Below are 27553 nucleotides of genomic sequence, written 5' to 3' on the forward strand. Positions count from 1 at the left end.
CGCTGATGGAGGACGACGTCCACGACAACATGTCGCGGACCGAGGCCTACGACGGAATATCGTTAAGAGCATTGCGATACAATACAACCATTGTCACTGTCGGATTCGGTATAGCAACGTCAGCGAGAACGAACCTTTCTCCTGAATATTCCCTTGTTGAAGTTGAGATTGTCCTTGGCGAATATCTCGATGTCCTGCTCCGGCGGCGGGCCGGCGTGCGGGTGCGCGCGCACCGGGCTGTACAGCGCGCCGCCCGCGCCGCCCGCGCCGCCCGCCTCCCCCGCGCCGCCCGCGCCGCCGCCCAGCGACGACGTCTGCTCACACGACAATGTTACTCATACTTAGACATTACAGTTTATAATAATATGGCAGCATAGCTAACTAAATACAACTTGAATAACTACAATTGTTATTAGCCAATTGTATCGGCAGGAGAAGTAAAAATAAACAACTTTGAACCGATACCATTGGTCGATATTACTATCACTCGTGATATCATTATGGATTCGTGAAAAAATGGCGATTTCAGTGCCACTTAGAGTATTTAATGGGAATGGTGTTGTTAAATAAAGATAAAATAACCGGGTACTATTTAGTAATACATATATACAACAATATGTATTAGATAATTATGTATAGATAATATGTAGCAGAGGTAATGTACAGACTAGTAAAATGCATGGAATATATAAATCTAAGACTTGTTTATTTCTACTCCTCCTGCCATCGTAATATAGTATAGAGAGAAACAAATGAATACAGTTACAAATAACGTCAGCAACGCACCCGATGTATGGCCGGCGAGGGCTGGCGGTCGCGCTCGAAGCCCACGAAGGTGTTGTAGTAGGACACGCCGTGGTTCATGTACTCGGCGTCGGGCGGGCGCTGCGCGTACGTGTGCGGCAGGTACACGCCCGAGCCGTCGTCGTCGTCCGGCGTGCGCGCGCCGCCGTCCGACGACTCGTTGTCGGGCTCGTGGCCGGACAGCGAGCGCGACTCGGAGCCGGACCGCGAGCGCGACGTGCCGGACTCGCCGTCCGAGTCGGAGCCGGCGTAGCGCCCGCGACCTGCGAATTACTTTACAGTTTAATTCTTGCAATTAAATGGTAACGGTGTAACCGAAAAAACCATTGAAAGTAGATTTCAAAAACAAATACATCTCAATCCAACCACTCATTGGATAAACAAATATTTGAAATATTGTTCAGTCAAGTAATACTTACTAGAGAGCTTAGCTTGTTGAATGATATAGTCCTGCAATGGCAATAGATGCTGCATCCCGCGTAAATCCCAGTTGCAGTAGAGAGGTGACCCGCCTCCTTCCTCGTCTTCTTCCTCGCCGTCGTTTTGAGGATCATCTTCTACAGGCCTCTTATGTCCTATTATGAACAATCTTTATTTACAACTATATATATGGATATGTTTAGCTATTTGTAAATATAATAAAATATGTAATAAAGCCAAAGGTAGGTAGAGCCTAAACGAGGCTAAATGAGCTCAAAATCACTTTTGAATCGACATTTTACAAGATAAATTAAATATAATGCTACCTATAATACTTACTTATAATACTTACGTTCTGGATTGTATTTATTGATTGTTTATTTCATGTCATAACTACTCCATCGATCACCATTAAATTTTGCATACATATTCTGAAGGTCATAAAGCACCTAACACAGGGGGTGTTAGGTGCTTTATGACTCCTCCTCCTCCTTTATCCTCCTCACTCAAGGACAAAAACTTATAACTAAGGCATCCTATTGATAAAATAATCTTACAAACATATAAATATATATACTTACGACGTGATTTCGTACGGTCTCGTGGCGCGGTGGTTCTTTCTAGACGTTGATTATGTTTCTGTACATTAGGCTCCGTCAAAGCTGGCTCCAGATTCACGCATTTTAATTTAAAGTTAACTGCAGAAATATGTTTCAGATTAAAATATATATATATATATATATATATATATATGATACTAATAATACATATGACGTGTTTCTTTAAAAACCGGCAGTAGATTTTTGAAAATCAATAAGCAAAAGCTTCTTTTTGAATAAATATATAATTAGAATTTCTCACACTTCAAAGAGGAAGGGAAGGTCTTTATGCAAGTCCGCCTAAGAACGTACCATCCATGCCTAAAGTTATTCTATTGCTAAACATCGGTTCTCGTTGGCCGAGGCGAAGCGTTCGTGTACTCACCCGCGGCGACGTTGTCGTGCTCGTTGGCCGAGGCGAGGCGCACGAAGGCGAGGTGGTCGTGCGCGGCGCGCTGCTTGCCGCTGCCGCCCGACGACACCGACGCCTTGCTCGACGTGTAGCGCTCCGGCTCCGCTTGCTGGCGTCTGCGCGCGTAGGATATTTCGTTAACAGTTCACTCGAATAAGCGATAAGGCAAAAAAAAGTCCCATGTGGAGTTAATGACAGCCGATATAATTAAATTCTTAATTTGACTTTGCATGTATAGTCAACCTGATTACATACAATTTACACAAACACACAAAAATCAAGAGGAAACCTGCTCGTTTAGTTATTCTGCCATATGTACATCCCCTAACTTACACTTGATCGGTGTAAAAGATATTCTCATAAACTGAAAAAACCATCAATAGAATGGTTCACTACCGACTATTACCTCGTGAACTCCCTCGGTGGATGCCAGCTGGAGGCGTTGTGCCGCAGATCGAGGCTGGTCTGCCTGAAGGGCTTGTCCACACTGTACACGGCCTGCTTCTCAGGGTACCGCTCCATGCGCTCGAGCTCCGCCAAACGTTCTTTGTCTAAGTGTCTGAAAAAAGTTTATGAAGTAATTACTATCATAGAACAACAATATTTTTTAGAAGATATTATATTACCGTAATATTTTTAATTTAATTATTAAAATTATTACAAAAACACGTCGTAAATAAATAATTTTTAGATGAAATGAATAATAAGATTGGCCCTTATTCAATATATAGCAATAGAATAAGCCGGGACGGGTGGCTAGTGTGCAAAATAGTGACCTGTCGGAGAAGCGCTCGCGCGCGTGTCGCGACAGGTGGTGCGGGCGCTCCAGCGAGTGCAGCGCGCGCGCGCCCTCCGCCAGCGAGATGGACGACACCAGCGACGGCCGCGCCGCGCTCGCCTGCGGACACAGCACGGAACGACATTTACGACCCATAAAACAATATCTATTTATACCTAAATACGTAGTAGATTATATCAATCCAGGTGATAGTTACTTATTCTGGTCTGGCTTGATCGAGAAACAAATCGAACTGATGAGAATGAGTTCGAATGAGATTCAATCAAAAACATATATGTATATATACATATGTATGTGTAATAATTTACTGGTGGTTGAGCTTTGTGCAAGCTCGTCTGGGTAGGTACCACCCACTCATCAGATATTCTACCGCAAAACAGCAGTACTTGTTATTGTTGTGTTCCGGTTTGAAGGATGAGTGAGCCAGTGTAATTACAGGCACAAGGGACATAAAATCTTAGTTCCCAAGGTTGGTGGCGCATTGGCTATGTAAGCGATGGTTGACATTTCTTACAATGCCAATGTCTAAGGGCGTTTGGTGACCACTTACCATCAGGTGGCCCATATGCTCGTCCGCATTCCTATTCTATAATAAAAAAAATAAATAAAAAAAAATAAAAAAATAAAAAATTACGATGCAATGTTAATATGTTCTTTCTAATATCTGGACATGATTAAAGTTTTCATAGCTCCGTGAAATATGTAATGTCAATTATATTACCTGCAAGAATGGCGTCGGTTGTGGCTTCTGCAATGGACTGCTTGGACTTTGCGGCGACGCTGAGTCACAAGATGAACCACCGGCCGATTGTTGTTTTAACTGCAACAAAAAAAAAGTAACAGTAAAAGCCTGTAAATGTCCCACTGCTGGGCTAAGGCCTCCTCTCCCTTTTTGAGAAGAAGGTTTGGAGCTAATTCCATCACGCTGCTCCAATGCGGGTTGGTGGAATACACATGTGGCACAATTTCGATGAAAGTATATTAGACACATGCAGGTTTCCTCACGATGTTTTCCTTCACCGAAAAGCACGAGATGAATTATAAACAGAAATTAAGCACATGAAAATTCAGAGGTGCTTGCCCGGGTTTGTTGCTTGTACCCCCCAACAACAACGTGGTTGATCGGTTAAAATTCACGCATTCCTACAACTGGGCCATCTGACAAAAAAAAGTATCAAAGACGATTTATTCTACTATATGATGTAATGTCATCGGTTATTTGAAAATTATTATGTGAAAAAGACTACAGACTATTCGTTTTTTTAATATCATAATATTTAACTGAAAAAAAGGTATATTTGAATAGTAAATGAACTTTGATAATTATCTTAACACAATGACTGTTTTACAGTTTCGTAAATAAACATTTATGTTAGTTGTGGCATACAATGTTATCGTACAGACAGGTACCTTACGTCTCGTTAAAGGTGTGCTTTCGACGGATTTAAAATACTTTTCGTGCATAGAATCGTCCGAGGCGTCCTTTCGAGGCGACACAAAGCTGCCGCTGCGATTGAGACCTGAAATTAATAAAAATATTTGTTATAAATATATGTTTAAAAAAGAAATATTTGAAGACAGTTTTTTATACTTCTAGTGTCGGGTGAGTTATATATAAGTAATATCTAAAAAAGTAATTACCAGAGTGCGGCGACCACTTGTCGGCGTCGAGCGGCGGCGCGGCGTGCGCGGGCAGCGCGGGCAGCGCGGGCAGCGCGGGCAGCGCGGGCTGCGCACCGCTGCGCTTGCGCAGCTGCGGCGTGCAGGCGCTCGCACTGCACGCACTGTTGCTTAACTCCTGACAAAGGCAAGTTTTGTATATTACACAACATATACGTTTTTTTTAATATCATTACATGACATTAATGATAACTTTAATAAAAAGTATTTTAATACTTTAATTAACCCTTAACACTAAAATAATTTAATAAAACTGCGATAGATACTAGATCCACATTGAAACGAACTTTTACTACTGCTTCGTCCTCGAGGTCAAGTCGCCTGTGTAAGACTATCACAGTTCAAAGGAAGGTTGAACAAGACCGGAAAAGTTTGGATCCCCCTCCCAAAGCCCGGGTGCTTAGAATATACGACGTATCGGTCTGTGGCTGCGTGAGATTGGGAGAGTGTCGAGTGTTCTGTTCCAAGTGGACTTGAGGAGGACGGCAGCCTGGATGGTCTCGCGATGCCAAACGCAGGAACAAGGGCAAGAAGACGCAATCACAATGTGTGACATGCATACCTGCTTGCGGCGCTGTTGCGCGCTGCTGATGCTGCTGTCCGAGGAGCGACCGGAGTCCGTGTGACGACATACTGCCGTGGTGCCGTCTTCGCTCAACCGCCCGCGTCTGCTTTCCCCACTGTTCCTACAATTAGCAAATAAAATTACATAACATTTTAATTGTTCATTTGTTTTTTTTTTTCTTTATGGAAAAGTATCCACATCATATTTATAATTTTAATAATTCATGTTGCTTTCGAATAACGACTATAATATGGGAAACTATTAAATAAAATATTTTTAATTATTTGAAATTAACAGGGATGCACCCTGATTCGATATCAGCTAATTATAATAATTACAGGACGTAAAACTTTGTACAGAGTCCTCTGGGTACCATTCTCACACCAGTTATCTTGCAGCCAAACTGCAATACCTTGTATTGCATTTCTCCGGTTTTAATGCTAGTGAGACATTGAAATCATAAGGGATATAATATCACAAGTTCTTAAGATTCCACAATAAGCGACGCATTGTAGGAGTAAAAGTGGAATATTCTAAATTTATGGCGTGATGGACCCCTAATCAGTAAGTCCAAACCATGGTATATTTGCACCTCTGTCTTCCTAACTAAACTAAAAAAAAAACAATTTCTTATTACCTGTGATGATAATGAGTCCTCCTAGTACGCACGGGGCTGGTTTGCGTGATTGTGACATTTTTAGTATTGCTCGGTGAAAGTTTGCTCACGCTCGCCACGGTATTGTTTCCATTGCTACTAATCGGGTCAAGTGTAGCGGGGATCTAAAATTATTATTATTATTCATTAAAATTATATTATTCCAATGTTAATAAATGTGTTACATCATTAAGGAACTAAATTCGATAGATAAAAGAATCGTCTGTTTCAGTTTTCATTATGAATTATATACTGTTTTTGATCCAATAATAATTGCAACAGAATATATAAATAATATACAAAACTACGTAACGACGCCTATTTTTTTTAAATATACAGGCTAGCTTGACTGTTATCACACCGGATGGAAAGTGAAGATACCTATTCTCTCTTGACTTGAAGGTACCCACCCATATTGTAGGTGGTGGGGGTAACAGATGTTGGGATAATTGAAACAATTGCTGTAAGATCGACTTACGCAATCAAAAATTCACGTTAGTATCGATTTAAGTGATTCAAACAAATCGTCTGTAAAAGGAATAGACAACTAAATAATCCGAAAATATATGAAATATTTTATTCCTAAGATATTGTCGAAATGAGCGATTCCTCCTTATTTATGACTTGACTCAATAACATTTTTATCATCACAAGATCTCACTGATGGCAGAGCTTTGTGCAAGCTCGTCTGGGTAGGTACCACCAACTCATCAGATATTCTACCGCAAAACAGCAGTACTTGGTATTGTTGTGTTCCGGTTGGCAGGGTGAGTGAGCCAGTGTAATTACAGGCACAAGGGACATAACATCTTAGTTCCCAAGATTGGTGGCGCATTGGCGATGTAAGCGATGGTTAACATTTCTTACGATGCCAATGTGTAAGGGCTTTGGTGAACACTTACCAACAGGTAGCCCATATGCTCGTCCGCCTTCCTATTCTATATCAAAAAAAAACTTGAAATCCTTAACGTCGCTGCATTCATGTTTCATCAGAAACATTATATAGCATTATTTTATAATGCTTAACTTTTTTGATCACTATCAAAATTTCATAAAAACTATCGAACACCTAACTAATAAACGTATTAACAGAACAACTTTTTAGTCGCTTTGATAAAAACCGAGACAATGGCAGAGGTCGAGTTAACTTCCGCCCTCGATAAGCACAATGAACTCCCGTATACCGCAGGGGATACTCTTTGTGTTAGAGAAATCGTGTTAGAATATCGTATAATAAAAGCTCAATAGTTATCACTAGAGTGCATCCGCGACTTTGACGACATCGAATTAGTAATATTCATAATAATCCTATAAAACTACAGAACGCCCATTTATTAGAGAAATGCTAAATGACTATGATGCTGCGAACAAGTGTTCTGCGCGGTCTATCGTAAAGTACTGATAAGATATGAAACTTTATTTTGTATTATTATAATTGACTTATATATAGACCAGATATAACAAAACTGTCTGAAAGGGCTGAGGAAAAATATTTTAAAATAGCTACTATACAAATAATGACCATATGAAATGACGACAATAATGCTAGCAGTATTTTCCCGTTAAATCGCTATTCTAATTATCTGGGCGAAAAATAAAATATATATATATTACATAATTTATCAATATATCAAAATTTTGCATATGGATTTTATGTATTCGTAAAATAAACTTACAATTAAGCCCATGTTAGATTGAATATGTTTAAAGTAATGATAACTATTCTAAGCTATTTGTGCTTTCATTACAATTGTTACTATCTTTCGACTTTGGTCGGACTCCAGATACAAATGAATTAATATCTCCAAATATAAGCCATATAAATTGTATAATAGAACATATTAAAATATTTACCAGTGGCGCAGCTTGGTTTGTTTGAGTTGATGTCTCCCGTCTTTTCTGAGGATCTGTATTTTGCTTCAAAGTTTGTAACTTTGCTAGCGGTATAATATCACAATCTGTAGGTCTGTGCCACACAGTACTCTAAAAAAAAATTTTTTATAATTAATCTGTATACTTTTAATTAACATACAGTAAACTCTAGATTATCTGTGATCATATCTTGTTTTACCATTGCACAATAAATTATGGTAATTAAATTAAATTTTGAAATTAGAATTTGAAAAACATAATAAAAATAAATTAATATATGGTCTATTTTGGATAATCAAAAGATTACTTTATTATAATAACATCAATAACTACCTGTGTAGATGCATTATAGTAATAAAACCTATGTGTGTTGATGTCAAACAATTCCCACCATTGCGATGAATCTGTGCGTTTTACTTTTACTCCCTGTAAAAAAATAATTATAAGATATATCCTCTGTATCGCATTCTTAATACAATCCATATATGATAAATCAATTCGAGAATGTAAGTAATACATGAAAATATTTGAGAATCAATATTTTTTTAGGCATTATGAATGTTCAGTTGAATTAAATCAAATTATTTTTATCCAAATAGACTTATATGAGTACTTTTGAATCATCGACCATAACAAGCAATTAAGAATATGTCAAAGTCAATTCATATAAAAGAATAACTGACTAAGTGACATATCAACACACAGCTGGGGCTAGCACCATGAAATTTTGCTTACAGGTTCCTTTTACACAATAGGTTACCATGAAGGAAAGATTTTTGAAAATTTAAGTTCTTAGGTATAATAAAAGGGATAAGAGTTGTTTCCTTTTGGAACAAAAACTATGGAAATGGTATTAAGCAATTCTGAATTATGACGCAAGCTAAGCAGTGGATAAAGCACCAGTAATATTATATTTACAATAATATGTATGAATGAATATCTAATGAAAATTGATTTAATTTGAATAAAATTAGACATTATGGTGCAATTGGTTTTTTTCTTTAAGAATATAGCATTAGGTGCTCATACTTTTATCAACTCAGAATAATGACAGAAACAGCAATATGCAATATACTTACATAAAGAAAATGGAAATATTGACAAGGTTCAAATCATTTTAAAAAAATGTTTTTCAATAAATTGTAGTATTACTTCAAAATATAATTGCGACATTAAGCCAATTTGAACAAAATTTCTAATAAAGTGTATGTGAGAACTACATTGTTTCATCAATTAGTTATAATTGAATTTAAAAAATACTATTAATTTTATCATATAATAAAAACTCATATATTAGGTTGACCAAACTGCAAAACTGTCACAGTTATCATCGTTATCATAGTTGTATATAATTCATTTTTTAAGAAAAAAACAATAAGAAGGAAATTTTGTTATTTAATAAAATTCAAGTAAGGAAAATTATATTTACGACAGGAAGCCTCTCTGTAGCATGTCCAGATATATAACAAATTATTACGTTAGTGAAAGGTGTCATTGTATTTTTCAGGAAATGAATAAATTACCTCAGGAGGATCCCAAACACACTCGCCAGTTGTTAGGTTAGCATACATATGCTCCTTTGTCTTCGGTTCTATAATCTCCACCCATTCAACCCTAGAATAAAACATCACTATGTTCTAATTTATCACAGTAAACTACCGCACACTACAAACTAATTCTGGGCGTGACATTAGCGATTTCCGCGTACTTTATTGATTTTGCAACTTTCAACAGAATTTCGGGAACGATTCAGTATTAATGATAGTTTAATAAAATGCATAAATAACAATTTACCTTTCTGATGACATTTTTACAATTTATTTGATATCCTCTTAAATATTACTAAACCATTTTAAACAATTTTAAGCTAAAATTCGAATGAAAGCAATGAGAACTGAGAAACCATCCATGTTGAGTGTTTACTTCGGTCCACAGATGCAAAAAATATATCAGTGCAGAAACCAATCAAACACTAATGTCAATATTGTCACTTTACAGCTGTGTCATTTGACGGTCAACTAACAACCGATCCGCATTCCATAATAAAAAGCCGTAACGCTTAAAGGCAATTTCACAATATGATATTTCTTAACACCGTAAAATCTATGTAAATTTAAATTTAGCAATCATAATATATATAGTCTCGTTACAATAAAGAAAAATAACTAAGAAAAAAAAATGGTTCAGGGACCCAAGGTCAAGAATTTGACAATGCTACACTCCCGATTCTTGGAATTAAAAAGCACGTAAAGTTTTCACAATTGTCTGATATATATATTTATATATATATATATATATATATATATATATATATATATATATATATATATATATAATGTCCTTGAGATTAGCCACCATCTCCGAAATTCATCTGGAAGGGCTTTATCAGCTTAAATATATTTAATTTATTTTAAATTTCTGAATTACAGTAGCAGCTTACTTGGGAGACACTAGCCAATTTATTTTATACTAGTAATATAAGCAATAAAAAAAAAATAATAAATATAATAAGGAGCTTACTTTACCACTCACTCATCAGATATTCTACCGCTAAACAACAATACTTAGTATTGTTGTGTTATAATTTGAAGGGTGATTGAGCCAGTACTAAAGACACAATGGACATAACGTCGTAGTTACTATGGTAGACCAAATTTAATTTATGCCTACTAAAAGTGTGCCAAAGAAAGAATACGCCAAAATATTATTATAAAAATCTTATACGAGTCAAGGAGATTTCATAATAAGGAAATCATATCATACTAGGCAAAGCATAATTGGCGTGGTTACAATCACTATTTAAAAATTATAAAGTTTCCTACTGTGCCTATTTTCAATTTTCAATACATAATTCTTTACAAAATCTAAGACATGGTTTAAAAATTTACAACTCGGTAAAAATCTTTATAATATATTATATAGCTTAGAGCCTGTATAATATACGTTCTGTGTTATTATTTATTATAATTACGCAAAATGTATCCTATTAATAACAGTAGAAACATTCTTTAAATCACTGTTATTGTTATTCTTCTTCAGCTTGGTTTATGGATTTCTTCATTTCCAGCCGATATTTATCATAGATATTTCTTCAAATCACAATTGAAATGTCAATGCGACATTGATAAATTGTCATTTGTCGTGCTGTAACTGTGTGAACCCTGCGTCCAATTGACAATTTGTACCTACAAATTGAAAATAGAGACAGGATTTTTTTGTGTTTAAAAGTAGATACAATATTTTAGTAAGTACGGCACTTTTAAATATTTGTAAATTATAACTACAGCTATAGTCGAGTACCTACCAGTCAACCTATTATTGTAATCAATGTTGCTTAACCTGACTATTAATCTGTCAAAAAGCCGGCTTATTAAAAATGCTGATTCATTTATTAGTAAATACAAAAAACTTTCAATGGGAGTCTCTAAATTTAACGGTGTCCAACCGGCAATATCAATTAATGGTCAGTATCGATACAGGTCCTTCTAATCCTTTTAAAAAAATATTTCATAATGTGTACATCAATATATACTATTTATATTCTTATGTTACTATTTATTTATCAGTCTATTTATAATGTCAGGAATATACACAATTGCTATGAATTTTTTTAGCTATGGAAGACAAATCAATATATCTACTTCCCAATAATCAAAGATTTGTTGAACTAGATAGTTCACAAGCATTTGAAAATTTGACCAATCAAGAAAAGCTCTATGCTCATTATTTAAGTAAGGTAAGTAAAATTGCTTAGTAAAATTTAGTAACAATATATTTAAATTTGATTAATGTTTTTATATCCTAGTTAATTTACCTACTCCAAAAGGTACTTCTACATTAAGAAATCATAACAATTCCTCAGACATATACAATGCTTTTTGTATTCCTTACGCAGTTTGTATGTTACAAACCATGCAAACTATAATGTTATGTCTCTTGTGCTGACAAAATACAGACTAACAAAAGATATTGCTGCTATTTGGCAGATTAACTGATGACTATATGGTACTATCATGGATAAGCTTACAGAAAAGTCATTAGTAAATAATGTTCATGTGAAAAGAAAGTTGGTTTTAAATTTGCTATATAATCTGGTTCACTTTCATCATTTATTGAGGAATACTCACATTATGGGAAGACTATCATTCCATTACCAGCAGATATGTTTTATTTAGTAGTAATTTTTTTTAATAAATAATATTTATAAATTTTGTATATATTAATTTCAGGCTGCGTGGAATGGAGGACTTATTGTGCTTTTGCAAACAAGTCCGGAGTCACCTAAAATTTTTTCATTGCTACATAGAATTTTTCTGGCCGAGCCTTTAGATGATTTGAAGAAATCTGCAATTGGTGCAGGAGTATCAGAAGATGATTTTCAGGTAAATTTATAGAAAAATAATTAAACATGTTGTTATCATTGTAAATTTGATTAAAAATGATCACTGTTCATTATGAAAATTGAGTACTCCGCAAATGCATTATGTATATTTCTTTATATTGTGAGTTCATTATATTGAATATTTTACGTTTTTTATAGGTAGAGCTAAGCAACAAAAAGTTTGTTCAGTTGTCGTTATAGTATATAAAATATTTGTCTTGTTAATAATTTTTATTAATATATGATAACAATACCACTTCCTTTTAGCAGTATCTAAATCTTATATCTTGTTATTGTGGTTCCATGTGCTATATTTATTAATTAGAAATACCACGAAGTATATAAAGTTTATTTATTAAATCAATATATAATAATTATAATATGGAATATCTAAAATAAAAAACTAATTATGTAATACAAGAAATCCAGCTTTTTTTAAATTATTATTACTAAGCGTTATTTTACTTATTACTCATTATTAATCTGAAATCTTTACTTTATGAATTATATTTAAATTAAAGCATATAGCAGGCAAAAATTCAATTAAATAATTGACTTTTTAGTACATTATATTTTTGCATATATATCATAAATATCTATGGCTACATTTTACTCAAAAATGTTTACATTTTTATTATTTTTTAGGCATTTCTAGTGTATGCCGGAGGTCTTTTTGCAAACAGTGGAAATTATAAAGGATTTGGTGATACTAAGTTTATTCCAAATCTATCAAAAGAGACATTTGAGTCAATAATAAGAGCATCAAAAGCGTATGCAAATGATAATATACACATTACTAAATTATGGGAGAACACAAAAGATGCTATCTTCAGCATCGCACCAAGATTGACAAGTCTTGGCTTGGCAGATAAAGTGAGTAAAATTGCTTAAAATATAACATTAGTTTCAAAGCTATTTTATATGATAGAATAACATAATATGGAACTTGCAATCAATTTATTATTAACTCTATTTAGGGCGTAACAACATACTTCTCAAGTAACTGCACAGAAGATGATTCTAATCTTGTTAATGATTGGATGAAGACAAAGCGCATTGAAGCGTACATCTGTCGGACATTCAAAACTGTCGCGGATGATGGATGTTAGTAAAATAATAATTGATTACTTTTTCAATAAATCTAAATACAATTAAAATATAAATAATTATATAAATAATAACATTTTCGATATAATAAGACTTAATTAATATATTTACAGTACCAATTTACACAATTCATCTGGCCAGTGTCGAGAAGAGTGCTAAACCTCCACTCACAATGGAAAAAGAGAAATACAAAAATGCGTACTTTCAAGTAACTCGTGGCGACTACTCTCCCCTACTTAGCCTTGTGAATGAGAACTTGAAAAAGGCTATAGAATATGCATCCAATGACAACGAAAGGAATATGTTAAAACATTACATTAACAGCTTCCAAGAGGGTGATTTGAATGAACATAAAGAAGGCAGCCGTTACTGGATTAAAGACAAGGGTCCAATAATTGAAACGTATGTGAAGTAAAAATTCTTTGTACATTGAATGGTGTTACTGATATTATCATTTGAATCATGCTGTATTAAATGTCAAACACAATAGGAATATCTGAACAACTTTCAAAAATATTGAGCTTACTTAATATATCTTTAAGAAGATAACACAAACATGGATGACTCAAATGACGATTATAATTATTCGCATTGAATAACATTTACCTTTAATACTCTATTAAACTAAGTATTTTTCTATGCAATAAATTCCAAACAAGTTAATAAAAACAGTTTTCTGTATCTCTCTACAAAAAGTCATCTAAACTATGTATTAACAAGTACCAAACACAAAATTTCAGATATCAAGGCTTTATAGAGACGTACCGTGACCCTAGCGGGCAGCGCGGCGAGTTCGAGGGCTTCGTGGCGATGGTTAATAAGGAGATGTCGCAGAAGTTCGGCCAGCTCGTGGAGGGCGCTGAGACCTTCATCCAGCTGCTACCCTGGGGCCGCCAGCTCGAGAAGGACTCCTTCCTGCGCCCCGACTTCACCTCGCTTGACGTGCTCACCTTCTCTGGCAGTGGCATCCCCGCTGGCATCAACATTCCAAACTGTGACTATGCCTTCATGTTCCTTGCACTTGCCTGTAGACCTTACGGGCCTTCGTCGCCCACACTGTCCAGTGTTGACATTTACTAAATTATACATACTCTGTAATGTATGTGGAGAACTTGCCCATACAAATTTAGTGAAAATAGTTTTTTACCGTTTTATTCTAAATAGCAATGTTTTGTAATATATAATAATTAGAGATATATTTATTTTTAAGACGATGAAATTCGCCAAAACGAGGGATTTAAGAACGTATCACTCGGCAACGTGATCCCGGCCGCGTACAAGGAGTCAGTTATTCCATTCCTCTCTGACGATGACAAGAAACTTCTTGAGAAGTACAGAGTGGCAGCTTTTGAGGTATAACAATTGTCTTTCACAACATTCGTACATAAGTGAATGTTACAGGTTTAACCTTAATTCTTCCAGTACAATGCCTAACTAGTAGGGTATGTACCCATGGTATGGTACATGTCAACATTTTTAATGTTTCTTATAAAGCTGAATTTTATACTCGTAGTTTTTGTAATATAAAATCATCTATGCCTAATAATAGGGTAACCAAACAATTGTTGACACCCACCCAATTTTTTTTTTTTTTATAATAATTTCCTGGGACATTTTTCACACACGGCCATCTGATTCCAAATTAAGCTTGTACAAAGCTTGTGCTATGGAAACCAGACAACTGATATACTTCATATACTACTTTTCTTTTGTAAATACATACTTATATAGATAATTACATCCAGACTCAGGACAAACAGACATGTTCATGCACATAAATGTCTGTCCTGGGTGGGAATCGAACCCACAACCTTCGGCGTGAAAGGCAAGTGTTCTACCAACCACGCCAACTGGCTCGTCAAATTATTGACCAATTTAAATATTTTCAGTATTATCAAGAGATACACAGACTGGTAATAGTATCGTAATAGTTATTATAGAACCATTGAATGTATGGCAGCAGTATGGTGTAGTAGTGTGATATGAAGATGATGGGAGCAAAAATGTGTGTTCATCTATTCCATATGAAAGTACCCATAATTTCGTCTAAGTGTGCCAATAATTTTTTATTTTATACTTACATTGAAAACATTTTTTCTACATATCTTTATAGTTTATAATTTTATGTAAGAAACTAAAGATCATAATTATTTTTTTAATGTTGGACTAGTTTACCCCATTTATTAGAATTTTACTGGTGGTAAAGCTTTGTGCAAGTTCGTTTGGGTAGGTACCACCCACTCATCAGATATTCTACCATTCTGCCAGTGTAATTACAGGCACAAGGGACATAAAATCTTAGTTCCCAAGATTGGTGGCGCATTGGTGTTTTTGGTGATGGTTAAATACAATACCAATGTCTATGGGCGTTGGTGATCACTTACTATCAGGTGGCCCATAGGCTCGTCCGTCTTCGTATTCTATAAAAAAAAAGAGCATTACATTTGCATACTTAGCAAGTATTTTTCAATTTACATATCTATTTCAGGTACAAGTCGGTCTCCATGAACTTCTCGGACACGGTAGTGGGAAGCTGCTACGACAGAATGCTGATGGGACATTCAATTTTGACAAGGAGAAAGTTAAGAACCCACTCACTGGTGAGTTTTCTATTTGAATAAACCATATAATGTATCTGAGTTATTAATAATCATAAGAAAATACTGACAAAATATTAATGTAACGAATATTCAAGCTAGCATTTCTAATCTGTTTGCATATTGTACGATAGGGAAGGAAATAGAGTCGTGGTACACCGAGGGGGAGACGTACGACAGCAAGTTCACGACGCTGGGTTCCGCCTTCGAGGAGTGCCGCGCCGAGGCCGTCGGGCTCTACCTCTCGCTCGAGCCGCAGATACTCAAGTAACACTCTTGATACAATACACTTAAACGATCTTTTCACCTGGAGAAACCTTTTCATTCATATAAGAAAAGTCTAACAGAATATTACTTATAGAATCTTCGGTTATGAAGGTGAAGAGGCTCAAAACGTCATGTACGTGAACTGGCTTAGTCTTCTATGGAACGGTGCTGCAAAGGCGACAGAAATGTACCAACCAGCTAACAAAATCTGGTTACAGGTAAATTACATGTTTTTGTACCTTTTTTTAAACTAAAAACTCGAGAGTAGATTTTTAAATAGAATTTTGTTTATTACATTTGTTATTATAAAATATTTACGATTATGATTTTTTATAGGCTCATGCAAGAGCTCGGTTCGTTTTGATGCGGTTGTTGGAACTAGAAGGCAATGGACTGCTTACCATCACCGAGGTGGAACCTGGAAAGAATTTGCTTCTTACATTGGATAAAAGTCGCCTGGCCACAGATGGAAAAAGAATTATTGGTAAGCATTTTTCTAGAATACAAAGTAATAATTTTTACTGTTAGCACTTATATTATGGGTAATAATTATACTAATAATTTATTATAATTTATTTGGTAACAGGCGAGTTCCTCGTTAAATTGCAAACCATTAAGGCGACGGGCGACGTAGCTGCGGGTGAAAAATTATTCGATACCTACAGCCGCCTCGAGCAGCCATGGAACAGCTGGAGAGACATCGTCATGCTGCACAAACAGCCCAGAAATATATTCGTGCAGCCGAATACCGTTCATGAAGGTAGCGATCGCTCTATAATAGTTAAATTTTTCGTACTAGAATGCCATGAAGACTTATAATTGAAATTCTCAGGAGACGGCGTGCAGCTGAAGCGCTACCCGGCGAGCGCGGAGGGCATGGTGGCGTCGTGGGTGGAGCGCTTCCCCGTCGCACGCGTGCACGAAGAGCTGGAGCGCCTCGCCGACAACGAGCGCGCGCACTTCGCCGACCTGCAGCGTCTGCTCTGAGCACGCACCGCTGACCTGCAGCGCCTGCTCTGAGCACGCACCGCTGACCTGCAGCGCCTGCTCTGAGCACGCACCGCTGACCTGCAGCGCCTGCTCTGAGCACGCACCGCTGACCTGCAGCGCCTGCTCTGAGCACGCACCGCCGACTAGCAATCTTTGCTATAATATATTTTATATGATGCACTGATTGCTTTTAATTTGGATTTCTGCAATATTACAATTTATCGAGCGAGAGAAATGAAAGGCGAATATTTTTTCAACTATATAATTTATTCACATTCAATACAAAACGTGTGTGATAGCAATTATAATATTCGAAAGTCTGTATTATCTATTCATAAAATATTAATAATCACCACACACTAATAAATAATAATTATTAAAATTCTAATGAAATGATAAAATAAATAAATAATGATAAATAGTAATAAATCGAGTCACATCAAAATGTCGCTTTACAAACAGCGCAAACGCCTTACACGGACTAGTCTTTCACTGACATATAAATGTGAAAATGGCAACAAATGAAAAACAGTAACTATTTATTTTTAAATATTTGCGTTTGATTTTAACAAAATAGATTCTTTATATTCGAAAACATTATATGTATAAACCTACATAATGTAAGTGGTTGTAACCTTCACTATAAATACTAATTACTCCTAAGAAAACCTTCAACTAAGCACCATTCTATTCGATTACTGTTGCGACATGTCTAAGCAGTCAATACTATTCGGTTATTATAAACATTTAAACTTATGAGCTGACTTACGTTATCAACAATCAATAATATCTAAAATAATTAAAATTAAACATACTGAGTAAAACATTTGTGCAAAAACACTAAAACTTGTGTCATATTTCCACCAAACTTTACTATCAAATCCAGTTACTTATGTTATAAAGGCACATAAGATCAATTCACAATAAAGTTTCTAAAAAATTAATATTCGCAAAATATCGTTAAAATTGTATATTCTTATGAAAGTTCTTGTCGAAGATATTTATTTAACTAAATATATTAGTTGTAGAAATGATGTAGAATCAATTATCGATAACTTTTTCATGATACATTCGAGATTCTTGGTTACGATAAGTCGTAATTTGGATATGCTAAATTAAAATTGGCAAGAAAAATATGCAGTCAATATTTAGAAGTTACAGATAAACGAAAATATATTAGTCGTTTGGTGTTTAGGATTTCAAAAACGTTTGTTTTCACGGCTATTATCTGTAAATAAATAAACTATTGTCAGAAATGCGTTACAAATAAAATTTCGTAGTCGATATTTTCATCAATAGCGCCTCTCAGTCAATTTTCGGAGTGCGTTCTGAACTGTCGCCTTCGCTTTTAGATGTGACATTGGATCTGAAATTTAAATTCGTCCTTATTTTTATTTACATAATAATAAACATAATATACTCTGTTTACCGTAACGTTGTTCAATATCGTTGATGCTAGATAATGATAACGTGCCATGAAGTGTACCAACGGTATTATTTCTACTAAATGAAATTGTTTCGTTAATTGAGAGAACTTCTTCCTCCAAATCTGTGTTTTATTTATTTAAATAATTGTGTTTATTAGGGTGAAAGATTAAACTAATGTTCATAATTACATAGTAAATGAATAGTTTAATACAAATATTTATAAACCTACTTTATTAAAAACTTAAGCATTAGTTCCGTAAATTTAATTCAAAAGCGTGAAGCGTGCACAGAGAAAAAATATTATACTTGGGAAAGTTATTTATAATTATTTACGTTACATGAAATTATCGTGGAAATATACACACCTCGGTACTGATTCCTTTTCAGGGTCAGGCTTTCTTGTAACACTGATCGAAATCTTTTTTTGTCTTATTTTATCGAGTATGTTTTCAGGACTAGGTTCTTTTTCGCTTTCTTTTAGTATTATGGCAGAGTTTCTTGTTCTTTTTGGCCTATATGTAGCATAACTACCGGGTGAGAATAATGAATTAGTTCGGCTGTACTTGAGTGTATCTCTAGGGAGACCGTAGGATTGATCTTCTGTCGGATCAGTGCTTTCGAATAATGATTTCGTTCTCGAATATCTATTAGAATTGTACGATGAAGGTTGATCATAGTCCAAATAAGATCTGGTTCCCGAATACTTTCTATCAAGTGATCTATACAAATCGACTTTGTCATTAATTCCATCGTACCTGTAATTGCTTCTTGTATTAATAGGCAAATCGCTGAGTAAAGATCTGTACCGTTCTGTGGACGGTGATATATCTGAGCCGACAGATAAACCCGGTGACAGGTCATAATTTCCTGGAGAAGTTGGGGACGCGTCATATTTTGACTCAGTTGCATGAGAATGTATTCGCGCCAATGGGTCGTACTCCGTTGCTCCAGGACCAACTAAACTACTTTTCCTTCTCTGTTTCTTTTCGTTAAATCTCGAGTAAAAACTTTTTCTTCGTATTCTATCAACTATATCCTCCTTCTCTGGACTTATTGATTCATGGTTACGAATAGATACGTGATGTGTGCTGTCATTACCGACGTGTTTATTTTTGACGTCTATACTTGTATCAGACTTAATATCGGAATTTGAATAAATTGATCTACTTCGAGATCGACTTCGCTTTAAAGTATCGCAATAATCTTTCAAGTCACTATCTAAAAGTAGTTTATTTTTGTCTAAGACGTCATTTTTGTCAACGTATTTTTCAACATCAGAATAATTTATAACTTGTGGTTCTATCACAGCATTTGTAGGAACTATTTTTTTTACTCTTGGCAACCTAGAGAAATCTAATTTTAAAGTATTCTTGGAATCATTTTCTTTTTTAAGTACTTGTTCATTATTTTCTACTTTTGTTACACTATCATCTTCACTCGATGACCTGTTAAATCTACTTTTACGCCCTAAACCATTTAATAATAATGAATTTGGACGTTTTGGCTTTTCTTCGGAATCAATAGAATTCGCAACATTCTCGTTTTTAACTATACACTCCTTGTTTGTGTTAATATTTTCTTTGCAATTTTTTTCTATGACCGATTTAGTGCTTTTTTCTTTTGGTTCAAATTTTTTGAATAAACCTAATACTTTGGACACGGTTGTTTTATTTTGGTTACTATTTTCTAGAGCAGCAACATTACTTATTGTGACAGCCCTTTTAATTAAATTTGATTCTGAAATTGATTCGACACTTGCTGGTACGGAGTGTTCTCGTTGATTTCGATTTTGTTTGGAAGAATCATTGTTTTTATCGTTTAGTGGAATACTATTGTAAGCAACTTTTTCTGGTGAATTTGATTTAGTTGATGCAAATTTTTCCAACTTATGTCCTATCGATTGCAATACTGATTTCTTTTTTGGAACAGTCGTTGTTTTATTAGTATCGTCAACATTTTTATCTTTTTCCTTAACTTTTTTAATTACCTTCTTTTTATCTCCAGAATTTTTCGATTCATTGACATCTGAAATGCTTAAATCAGTCTTTGATTTTGATGAAACTTTTTTAACAATTTTCTTCTTAATCACTGGTTTTTTCTCATTTACTTGATTTTCTGGTGACATTAATTTTACATCGTCTCTCAAGGTGCCATTTTTGATAGTCTTCAACTCATCATTACAATTTTCGACCTTTACTTCAGATATATCCGACTTTTCATTTTTGTCTTTCAAATTAATAACTTTATATTTTTTCAATGTTAAAGAATCGTTTCCTATTTTATTTTCCAATTTTGAACCTGTTGATTCCAATTCCGTCTGTGAATCTGATTTTGTTGCTAACGATTTTGATTTTTTTGGTAAAGTTATGCTAAAGCTTACTTCTACATCTGTTTTGCCATCTAAAACATTTGTCGTTTCATTTGAAGTTTTTACATCCTCTTTTTTGTTATTACGATTCAAATAAACTTTTTCTGGAGAAGGACTGCTTGTAGGATAGCTCTTTGGTCGCATTAGTTTCGATTCCCTGCCAATTTTTCTATCCTCTATTTCATTATCGTCATTTCTACAACTATCTGTTACTACGTTTTTATTCGTATCGTCATATTTTTCGATATTTTTTATCGGATAACTTTTAGGCCTGCTTAATTTTGAATCTAAGTTAGGAACCTTATGCTTTGCTTCATTGCATTCTTTAAGGTCTTTAGTTTGTTTTACCACAACTGAAGAGTCTAAATTAGTTTCCTTTATATTACCTAAACTAGGGAAAAATGGCGTATTAGATCTACTGCGATCTTTTAATATTAAATTAGTCATTGGAGACAGACATTTTCTCGTAGAACATTCATCTTTAGAAGCTAACTGCGAGTCATTCACTTCAATAGGGCTTCTAGTAACCGTTTCTAATGCTTTATTTTTCTTATCTCTTATTTCTTTTAATATTTTTTGAGTTTCTATTTCCTTTTCTTTCTTATGTTTAGCATATGAACTCTCGTCAGAAGGTGTATCGAAGAAATCTGAACGAAGGAATCTAGAAATTCGTTTTTTCGATTGATCTCCGCTTAACCGCAAAGAGTGACGTCTAAAATTTGATCCTGGAGTATTAATCACGGCAGGTGATCCATACGCTGCAATATAACTAGGTTCCGACAATATACTACCGCCGTCCGACGAATACGTCGTCTCGTCCAAAGACAAATTTCTTTCAGGCGCTAAATATTTACTCAATAACGGCCGTTCCTGCGCATACCGTATGCTTTCACCTTTCGAACTATCGGAATCTTTAGCTGATGAGTCTAATTTTGAATGACTCTCTTGCCCGAATTCCGAAACGGGAGGCGGCGAGTCGGGTTCTCTCGAGAGGGTCCTACGTCGCCGGACACGAGGCAGGGTACAAAATTGCGACGCAGACGAGTCGACGGGCTCATCGTTGAAATCGGATTTTTCGATATCGATATTTTCGAGCTTTTCGGGAGCTGTATTCTCGAGCGGTTCGCTGGGAGCGGGCGGCGCGGCGTGCAGCGACAGCGTGCGGCGCAGGCGGGCGGCGGCGCGCGGCGGCAGGTGCGCCAGCAGGTGGCGCTGCAGGCGCCGCGACAGCGCCGGCGTGAGCCCCGACAGCGCCTGCATCTCGCGCTCCGAGAACTCTATGGCGCTCAAGTCCAGGTCCGACAGATCCAGGGCGTCGGGGGCGTCCGTCTCCGAGTTAGGTGAGGCTCTCGTTTGGTGCTTGCCGGTTTTCTTACTACTACCTGCAATGCAATCGAAAACACACGATTTCCATCATGCATGACGTTCGCTAGGATGGTATATTTACAGTGTCGTTGTACGGATGGTGGTCGACTGGGTACAGTGTACACCTTCGGTAGCGCTTCGGTAGCGATCCGGTCTCTTTCGTGGCGACGGCTCGGGGGAGGACCCTCCGAGTCGCGTAGTTATTTTGTCGTGATTAGAAAATGCAAACATATATGCGACTAGTTAAGAGTTATAGGTTTTAGTTTAAGTAAAGATTAACAATTAATGTCATACGAAAAGCGAAAATGCAAACCAAAACACACAATAAATTTATGCATTAAAATGTTGCTTTCGGAATCAAGTGATTTACCAGAATGCTTTTTCTAAATAATTATTGCATTAGCGAATCCACATAACGGAGGCGTCCTTACTCTGATATCAGCCGCAACGCGCGATGCGCAACACAAAAACACAAATGAAGAAATAAATATAGTTTAGTACCTATTCTTGCGTGGCGTTTGTGGTGGGTTTGTGGTCGGCGCCGGTGCCGCTGTGAAGTGAAGATTTGGTCGGAGCATGCAGTGTAACGCGCAACCCAACTGCAACCACACCAACACAACCTCACTACTGCGTGTCCGCTGGCCCCTCGCCCCGCTCCAACCCTAGCGTGGTGGCTCTACGTACCCGACTCGTGTGGCGGATACTCGACTACCGAATACCACATCGACTAACTACGATAAGGCTGTGATTCTTTCCAAACAAATTCATTAACTGTAGGATTTGTTTGATCTTGTGATAAGTCTGAAGAGAAATTTAAAATAAAAGAAATGTGTTCTACGTCATTCGAACTGTATTCCTTAGCCTCGACATTTACTATGCGACGTGAATAATGCTTTTCCTGAACACTTCATGCAATACAAAACTACATCGATGAATTTATGATAATATTGAGCAAGGCAACATTTTCCTGCTAATGTTAGAGGGGGTAGAAAAAAATTCCACACCTACACAAGGAATGCTTTATAAAACAATGTAAACACTACAATGCAAAAAAAAAGTTAAATTTAGTAAAAGTGTTAATAAAAAATCTAAGAACACACTGAAACATAAAACAGACAATTTTGAATACATCTCATATTCGAAATAGTCTGTTGAACGTGGCTGTTAAGAAAAATAAATTGCCGACAGAAAACGTTACTAATACCCGACGTGACACTAAGTTGAAAACAGCGTATTTGAACAATTCGTATGTCGCGACTCATAGTTAATCGATTTGTTTAGTGAAAGCCAGCAGTATTGTGAGTGGGAGCCGTGCGGAGCCTAGCTATTGGCTGTGCCGTGAATGAATGATGTTTATACATTTGTTGTTGTTTTGGTGTTACGAGCTATTTCAGATTCGATTCTTCATTTAAGTAATTTAAGTTCAAAATAAATAAGTAAAAAAAACCATAATATAATTATAATTACAGTTATGTTTCGAAAAGATTCATCATTTTTTACATATTTAAAAGAAACAATTTTTTTTTTAAATAAAAAAATACAAATATGAATTTCGTAGTCGTAAAAAAAATATTTATTTTAAATGTAGAATATATGAAAAACAAAAAGCTCATCGTGTAGAGTAATGTATGTGTAAGCGAGTGTCTGGCCGGTGCGGTGCGGTCGCGTGTGCGGTCGCGTGTGCGGTCGCGGGTGCGGTCGCGGTATCGGCAACGTTTCCGTCGTGCGCAAGCGGTGCGAAGCGTCACTCACCTCTGGGCGTGGCGGGCCGCGCCTTGCCGAACATGGAGTCGAACGGCGCGTGCAGCTCGCGCGAGCCCCAGCCCTCGCGCCTGCGCACACAACATTCCGTTACACGCGGCTCTCCCACTATGGACCACTTCAGTTCAGTGTGGAGGAGCTATACTCTATGCATTACTTATACGATTGAGACTCACGTTTCTGAAACGCTTCTTTTATTTTCCGTGTATCTATAGGTGCTGCGTGTGATAAAAGTGTAAAAGCTATTAATACTCGTAATGGTTTGATAATGAATAAACATACTATTCCTGTTATTTATTTATAATTGTCCTTAAAGTAATATGGTTCGATGTAAAATGTCGATACTCACAAGAGATTTCTCCGCGGTAAGTGGGGGCTGCATGCGGAAAAAACGTCATTATTTATTAGTCTGTACACAGAAAAGCATGCGTAATTAATTAATTGCCTGAAAATAATCTTGAATGAAAAAAAATATGGATAAAACGATGGATATAGAGTTAACATTTTATTGCATTAAAATATTATGAAATAATGGTATCAAGTTATGAAAGTGTATTTATACTAAGCATTATAAAAAAAGATTTAAGAAGTACATTAGAATTTTGTTGAAGATATTAAGAATCACGTTGATAAATAAAAAATACTAAATCACTAATTTATTATGACTTGTAGCCATGATATAAATTTATTATGGTTCATAATAAAATGAATAATATAAAAATGTTTATATAAAAATATATTATCATCTATTATACAATATTAAAGAACATAAAGGCATTTAAAAAAATATGACATATAAATACACTCAAATTAATATTACTGAACTGTTTCACACAGTTTTATCATGAATCCGTACGTTCACCATGATGATTATTAAATTGATTAATTGATTATATATTTTATAAAATATATCGCATTATTGTTAACGAGATGGACACGTAAATGTAAGCATCGTATAGTATGTATAAAGTAACGGCCTGTGAATACAACAAATGGGTAAAGGGATAAGAATAATACATAATACGAGAATAGAATCTACTTTATGCATGTTCAAACAATACAAAAGATACCACCGAACAAACGCCCCCCGCCCCCAATCTTTCAGTTGTTTAATATTTACGTATTGGATTCGCCAGAAATGTGTAAATGTACTAGTACTTATTAAAAAAATAATTAAAAATATAATTTAACACTACAGTTAATTTTAAAATATAACGAAACCAAGTTGAAAGTGCTGTATCATATTACACGAACGTTTAGCCTACTCCAACGACAAGAGGAGTAAAGACAAATAACAGTAACAGCCTGTGTATGTTCCACTGCTGGGCCAAGGCCTCCTCTCCATATTTGAGGAGAAGGTTTGGAGCTTATTCCACCGCGCTGCTCCGTGCGTGTTGGTGGAATAGACGTGGCAGAATTTCAGTTAAATGTTTCCTCACGATGTTTTCCTTCACCGGCAAGCACGAGATGAATTATTATCACAAATTAAGCACATGAAAATTCAGTGGTGCTTACCCGGGTTTGAACCCATGATCATCGGTTAAGATTGACGCGTTCATACCACTGGGCCATCTCGGTTAGACAAATAAACTACTTTGAAAAGACACGACATAATTGGCCGAGATTTTAAATAATGATATTAATTATAGATTTTCAATAAAATTTTGCTTTTTAAATGTCGGCGAAATTGTTATCGGAACTTTAGTTCAGTGCAATAGTGTTGTATTATAAATAAATATATTTATTAATCAAGCACTGTTCATAGTGTATATTGTAGCTGAGCTATTAGCAAACCGCATGGAATATATAAATGTAAGTTTTGCTTATTTATACTCCTTCGATTAGAATAGGCTACAGCTGCATCGGGAGTCGCAACCCATAATTGACTTTTTTGTTAAAGGAACGCGAGGCGGTAAACTATTATTGTGAACTTGAACGCGACCGAAATGAGGATTTTAGTTCTACTCGTATTATTTATTATTTTGCGACAAAAGCTTCATCTCCTTTCAAGAAGGTGAGGTCCTTATCTCTCGCTGCACCATTGCTGGGTGATGGAGAATGTGTATTTCAGTACGAAATAAATCTCTAGAACTTTTTGTTGTTATAATATGATTATAAAATTAGGTAAAACACAAAAATTAGGGTCAAATTTGTTTAGACTTGGAAGCTCTATGACTTTTATGATTTAACAATTGAATTTAATGAGTGTTAAAGACGAAGATGTAAGAATGTAACATAACTATTAGGGCAACTGAACTTCGGCGGTACACTATCCGCGATGTGACTCACCTGTTGAAGAAGGGCGACTGCAGGTTGTAGAAGAGCGAGTGCGGGTGTTGGAAGCCGGGGCCCTCCTCGCCGTTGAGTCGCTGGGTGAGCGCGCGCACCTGCGGGCAGGCACATGTATACGTACATACATATTTAGGAGGTGGACGTTGTAGCGGTAAAATAAAACTTCTTCTTATTGTAGAACAGTAGAAACGGTGGAATATCGTGGAATCCGTGGAATGATTTATTGAAAAACGGTACGAGTATATATACAAAAAGTGGAGTAAAAATTAACCAATAGGAATACAAGAAAATTATAAGTTGTAAAAATGTAAAAATAACAACAAATGCGCGCGTCTACATTAAAAGTAGGGATTTTGATTGGCGCGTAAAAACCTGTTTTGCGTCTTACTCCCGCGCTTAATTCCCCACTATCGATGCGCGGCTGATTCTACAAATACTCGTTTTACCGCGGCGTCGCGTTCAGTCAGTCCGAGCGGCGCGTGGAGTGAAGACGTGTTTCACACGTGTTATGACAAATACTGTTCAATTAAGATTTATTATTAATATTATAAATGCAAAAGTGAGTTTGTTTGTTACGCTGTCACGTCTTAACTACGCAACTGATCATAATGAAATTTAGCACATACATTTTTTATCTAGATTTTGGTCGGTTTTAAGGTTTAATTAGAACAGATCTTATTTGAATAAACTTTCTTTCTAAATAATCAAGAATGGAAACATACCCTGTGTAATAGAGTGGAGAAGAGATTCTCAGCGGTGAGAAGGTGGAAGCCCTCGTCTTCCTCGTCTTCTTCCCCGGAACTCACAGATTCCGCACGTGCAGCTCGTGTAGATCTAAACAATAATATTCACTTGTACTAAGGCCAGTACTAATGTTGAATATGAAACATTTATTTAAAATAATTAAATTTAATTAATAAATTTCAGCTTTATGAAGGTTTTGTTAAAGCAAATTATGCTAGCAACACACATATGTAACATTTAAGATAATTGTCACACCTTAATCTGTGCATGTGCGTATCATCTTCCTCTTCCGACTCGCCACCGCTGACTAGACTGCTGTAAGCATATATTCATCATTCGTAAAAATAAAATGGAAAACAATGCGGGTTTAATTTGTTCTTGAAAATAGTGAATCGCCTCAACGGGTAGACCGTAATATTATATAGACAGAGGTTTCTCTATAACAAA

General features: G+C 35.8%; 3 protein-coding genes across 11 annotated transcripts in view; 1 reads left to right on the forward strand and 2 right to left on the reverse strand.

Annotated features, from left to right (window-relative positions):
• Positions 1 to 9730, reverse strand: part of LOC126768780 (uncharacterized) — a 70426-nt gene extending 60696 nt beyond the window's left edge. For both annotated transcript variants that reach the window (XM_050487084.1, XM_050487085.1), the window contains exons 1-17: positions 9601 to 9730; positions 9330 to 9420; positions 8140 to 8232; positions 7789 to 7917; positions 5917 to 6059; positions 5277 to 5400; positions 4676 to 4832; positions 4445 to 4554; positions 3756 to 3854; positions 3012 to 3133; positions 2642 to 2794; positions 2209 to 2351; positions 1806 to 1922; positions 1224 to 1379; positions 787 to 1067; positions 135 to 314; positions 1 to 46 (exon numbers count right to left, since the gene is read on the reverse strand). The exon at positions 1 to 46 is cut by the window's left edge and continues 160 nt beyond it. In XM_050487084.1, the coding sequence (XP_050343041.1) occupies positions 1 to 46; positions 135 to 314; positions 787 to 1067; positions 1224 to 1379; positions 1806 to 1922; positions 2209 to 2351; positions 2642 to 2794; positions 3012 to 3133; positions 3756 to 3854; positions 4445 to 4554; positions 4676 to 4832; positions 5277 to 5400; positions 5917 to 6059; positions 7789 to 7917; positions 8140 to 8232; positions 9330 to 9420; positions 9601 to 9614 (2158 nt within the window). In that variant the 5' untranslated portion in view covers positions 9615 to 9730. The remainder of the gene's footprint in view (positions 47 to 134; positions 315 to 786; positions 1068 to 1223; positions 1380 to 1805; positions 1923 to 2208; positions 2352 to 2641; positions 2795 to 3011; positions 3134 to 3755; positions 3855 to 4444; positions 4555 to 4675; positions 4833 to 5276; positions 5401 to 5916; positions 6060 to 7788; positions 7918 to 8139; positions 8233 to 9329; positions 9421 to 9600) is intronic.
• A 1199-nt stretch (positions 9731 to 10929) lies between these two features.
• Positions 10930 to 17328, forward strand: LOC126768427 (dipeptidyl peptidase 3). 2 transcript variants are annotated; one of them, XM_050486465.1, is made up of 14 exons: positions 10930 to 11050; positions 11421 to 11542; positions 12036 to 12188; positions 12833 to 13060; positions 13165 to 13291; positions 13408 to 13696; positions 14035 to 14288; positions 14505 to 14647; positions 15783 to 15894; positions 16026 to 16158; positions 16253 to 16376; positions 16495 to 16642; positions 16745 to 16918; positions 16991 to 17328. In XM_050486465.1, the coding sequence occupies exons 2-14, from the start codon at positions 11423 to 11425 to the stop codon at positions 17143 to 17145; spliced, it is 2160 nt and encodes a 719-aa protein (XP_050342422.1). In that variant the 5' UTR covers positions 10930 to 11050; positions 11421 to 11422; the 3' UTR covers positions 17146 to 17328. The 2 variants fall into 2 exon arrangements, with proteins under 2 accessions (XP_050342422.1, XP_050342421.1); XM_050486464.1 differs by having other exon boundaries at positions 10948 to 11269.
• Positions 17329 to 18301: 973 nt separating this feature from the next.
• LOC126768424 (uncharacterized) overlaps positions 18302 to 27553 on the reverse strand; it is a 38477-nt gene continuing 29225 nt past the window's right edge. For 2 of the 7 annotated variants that reach the window (XM_050486458.1, XM_050486455.1), the window contains 7 exons: positions 27362 to 27421; positions 27085 to 27196; positions 26360 to 26457; positions 24420 to 24446; positions 24062 to 24141; positions 18942 to 22326; positions 18302 to 18514 (listed from right to left, as the gene is read on the reverse strand). In XM_050486458.1, the coding sequence (XP_050342415.1) occupies positions 18454 to 18514; positions 18942 to 22326; positions 24062 to 24141; positions 24420 to 24446; positions 26360 to 26457; positions 27085 to 27196; positions 27362 to 27421 (3823 nt within the window). In that variant the 3' untranslated portion in view covers positions 18302 to 18453. Of the gene's footprint in view, positions 18515 to 18941; positions 22327 to 24061; positions 24142 to 24419; positions 24480 to 26359; positions 26458 to 27084; positions 27197 to 27361; positions 27422 to 27553 lie in introns of all 7 variants that reach the window. The other 5 variants (XM_050486457.1, XM_050486453.1, XM_050486460.1 and 2 more) reach the window with 3 other exon arrangements.

The sequence above is a fragment of the Nymphalis io genome, chromosome 5 (assembly GCF_905147045.1).
Source record: "Nymphalis io chromosome 5, ilAglIoxx1.1, whole genome shotgun sequence".
Taxonomy (NCBI): domain Eukaryota; kingdom Metazoa; phylum Arthropoda; class Insecta; order Lepidoptera; family Nymphalidae; genus Nymphalis; species Nymphalis io.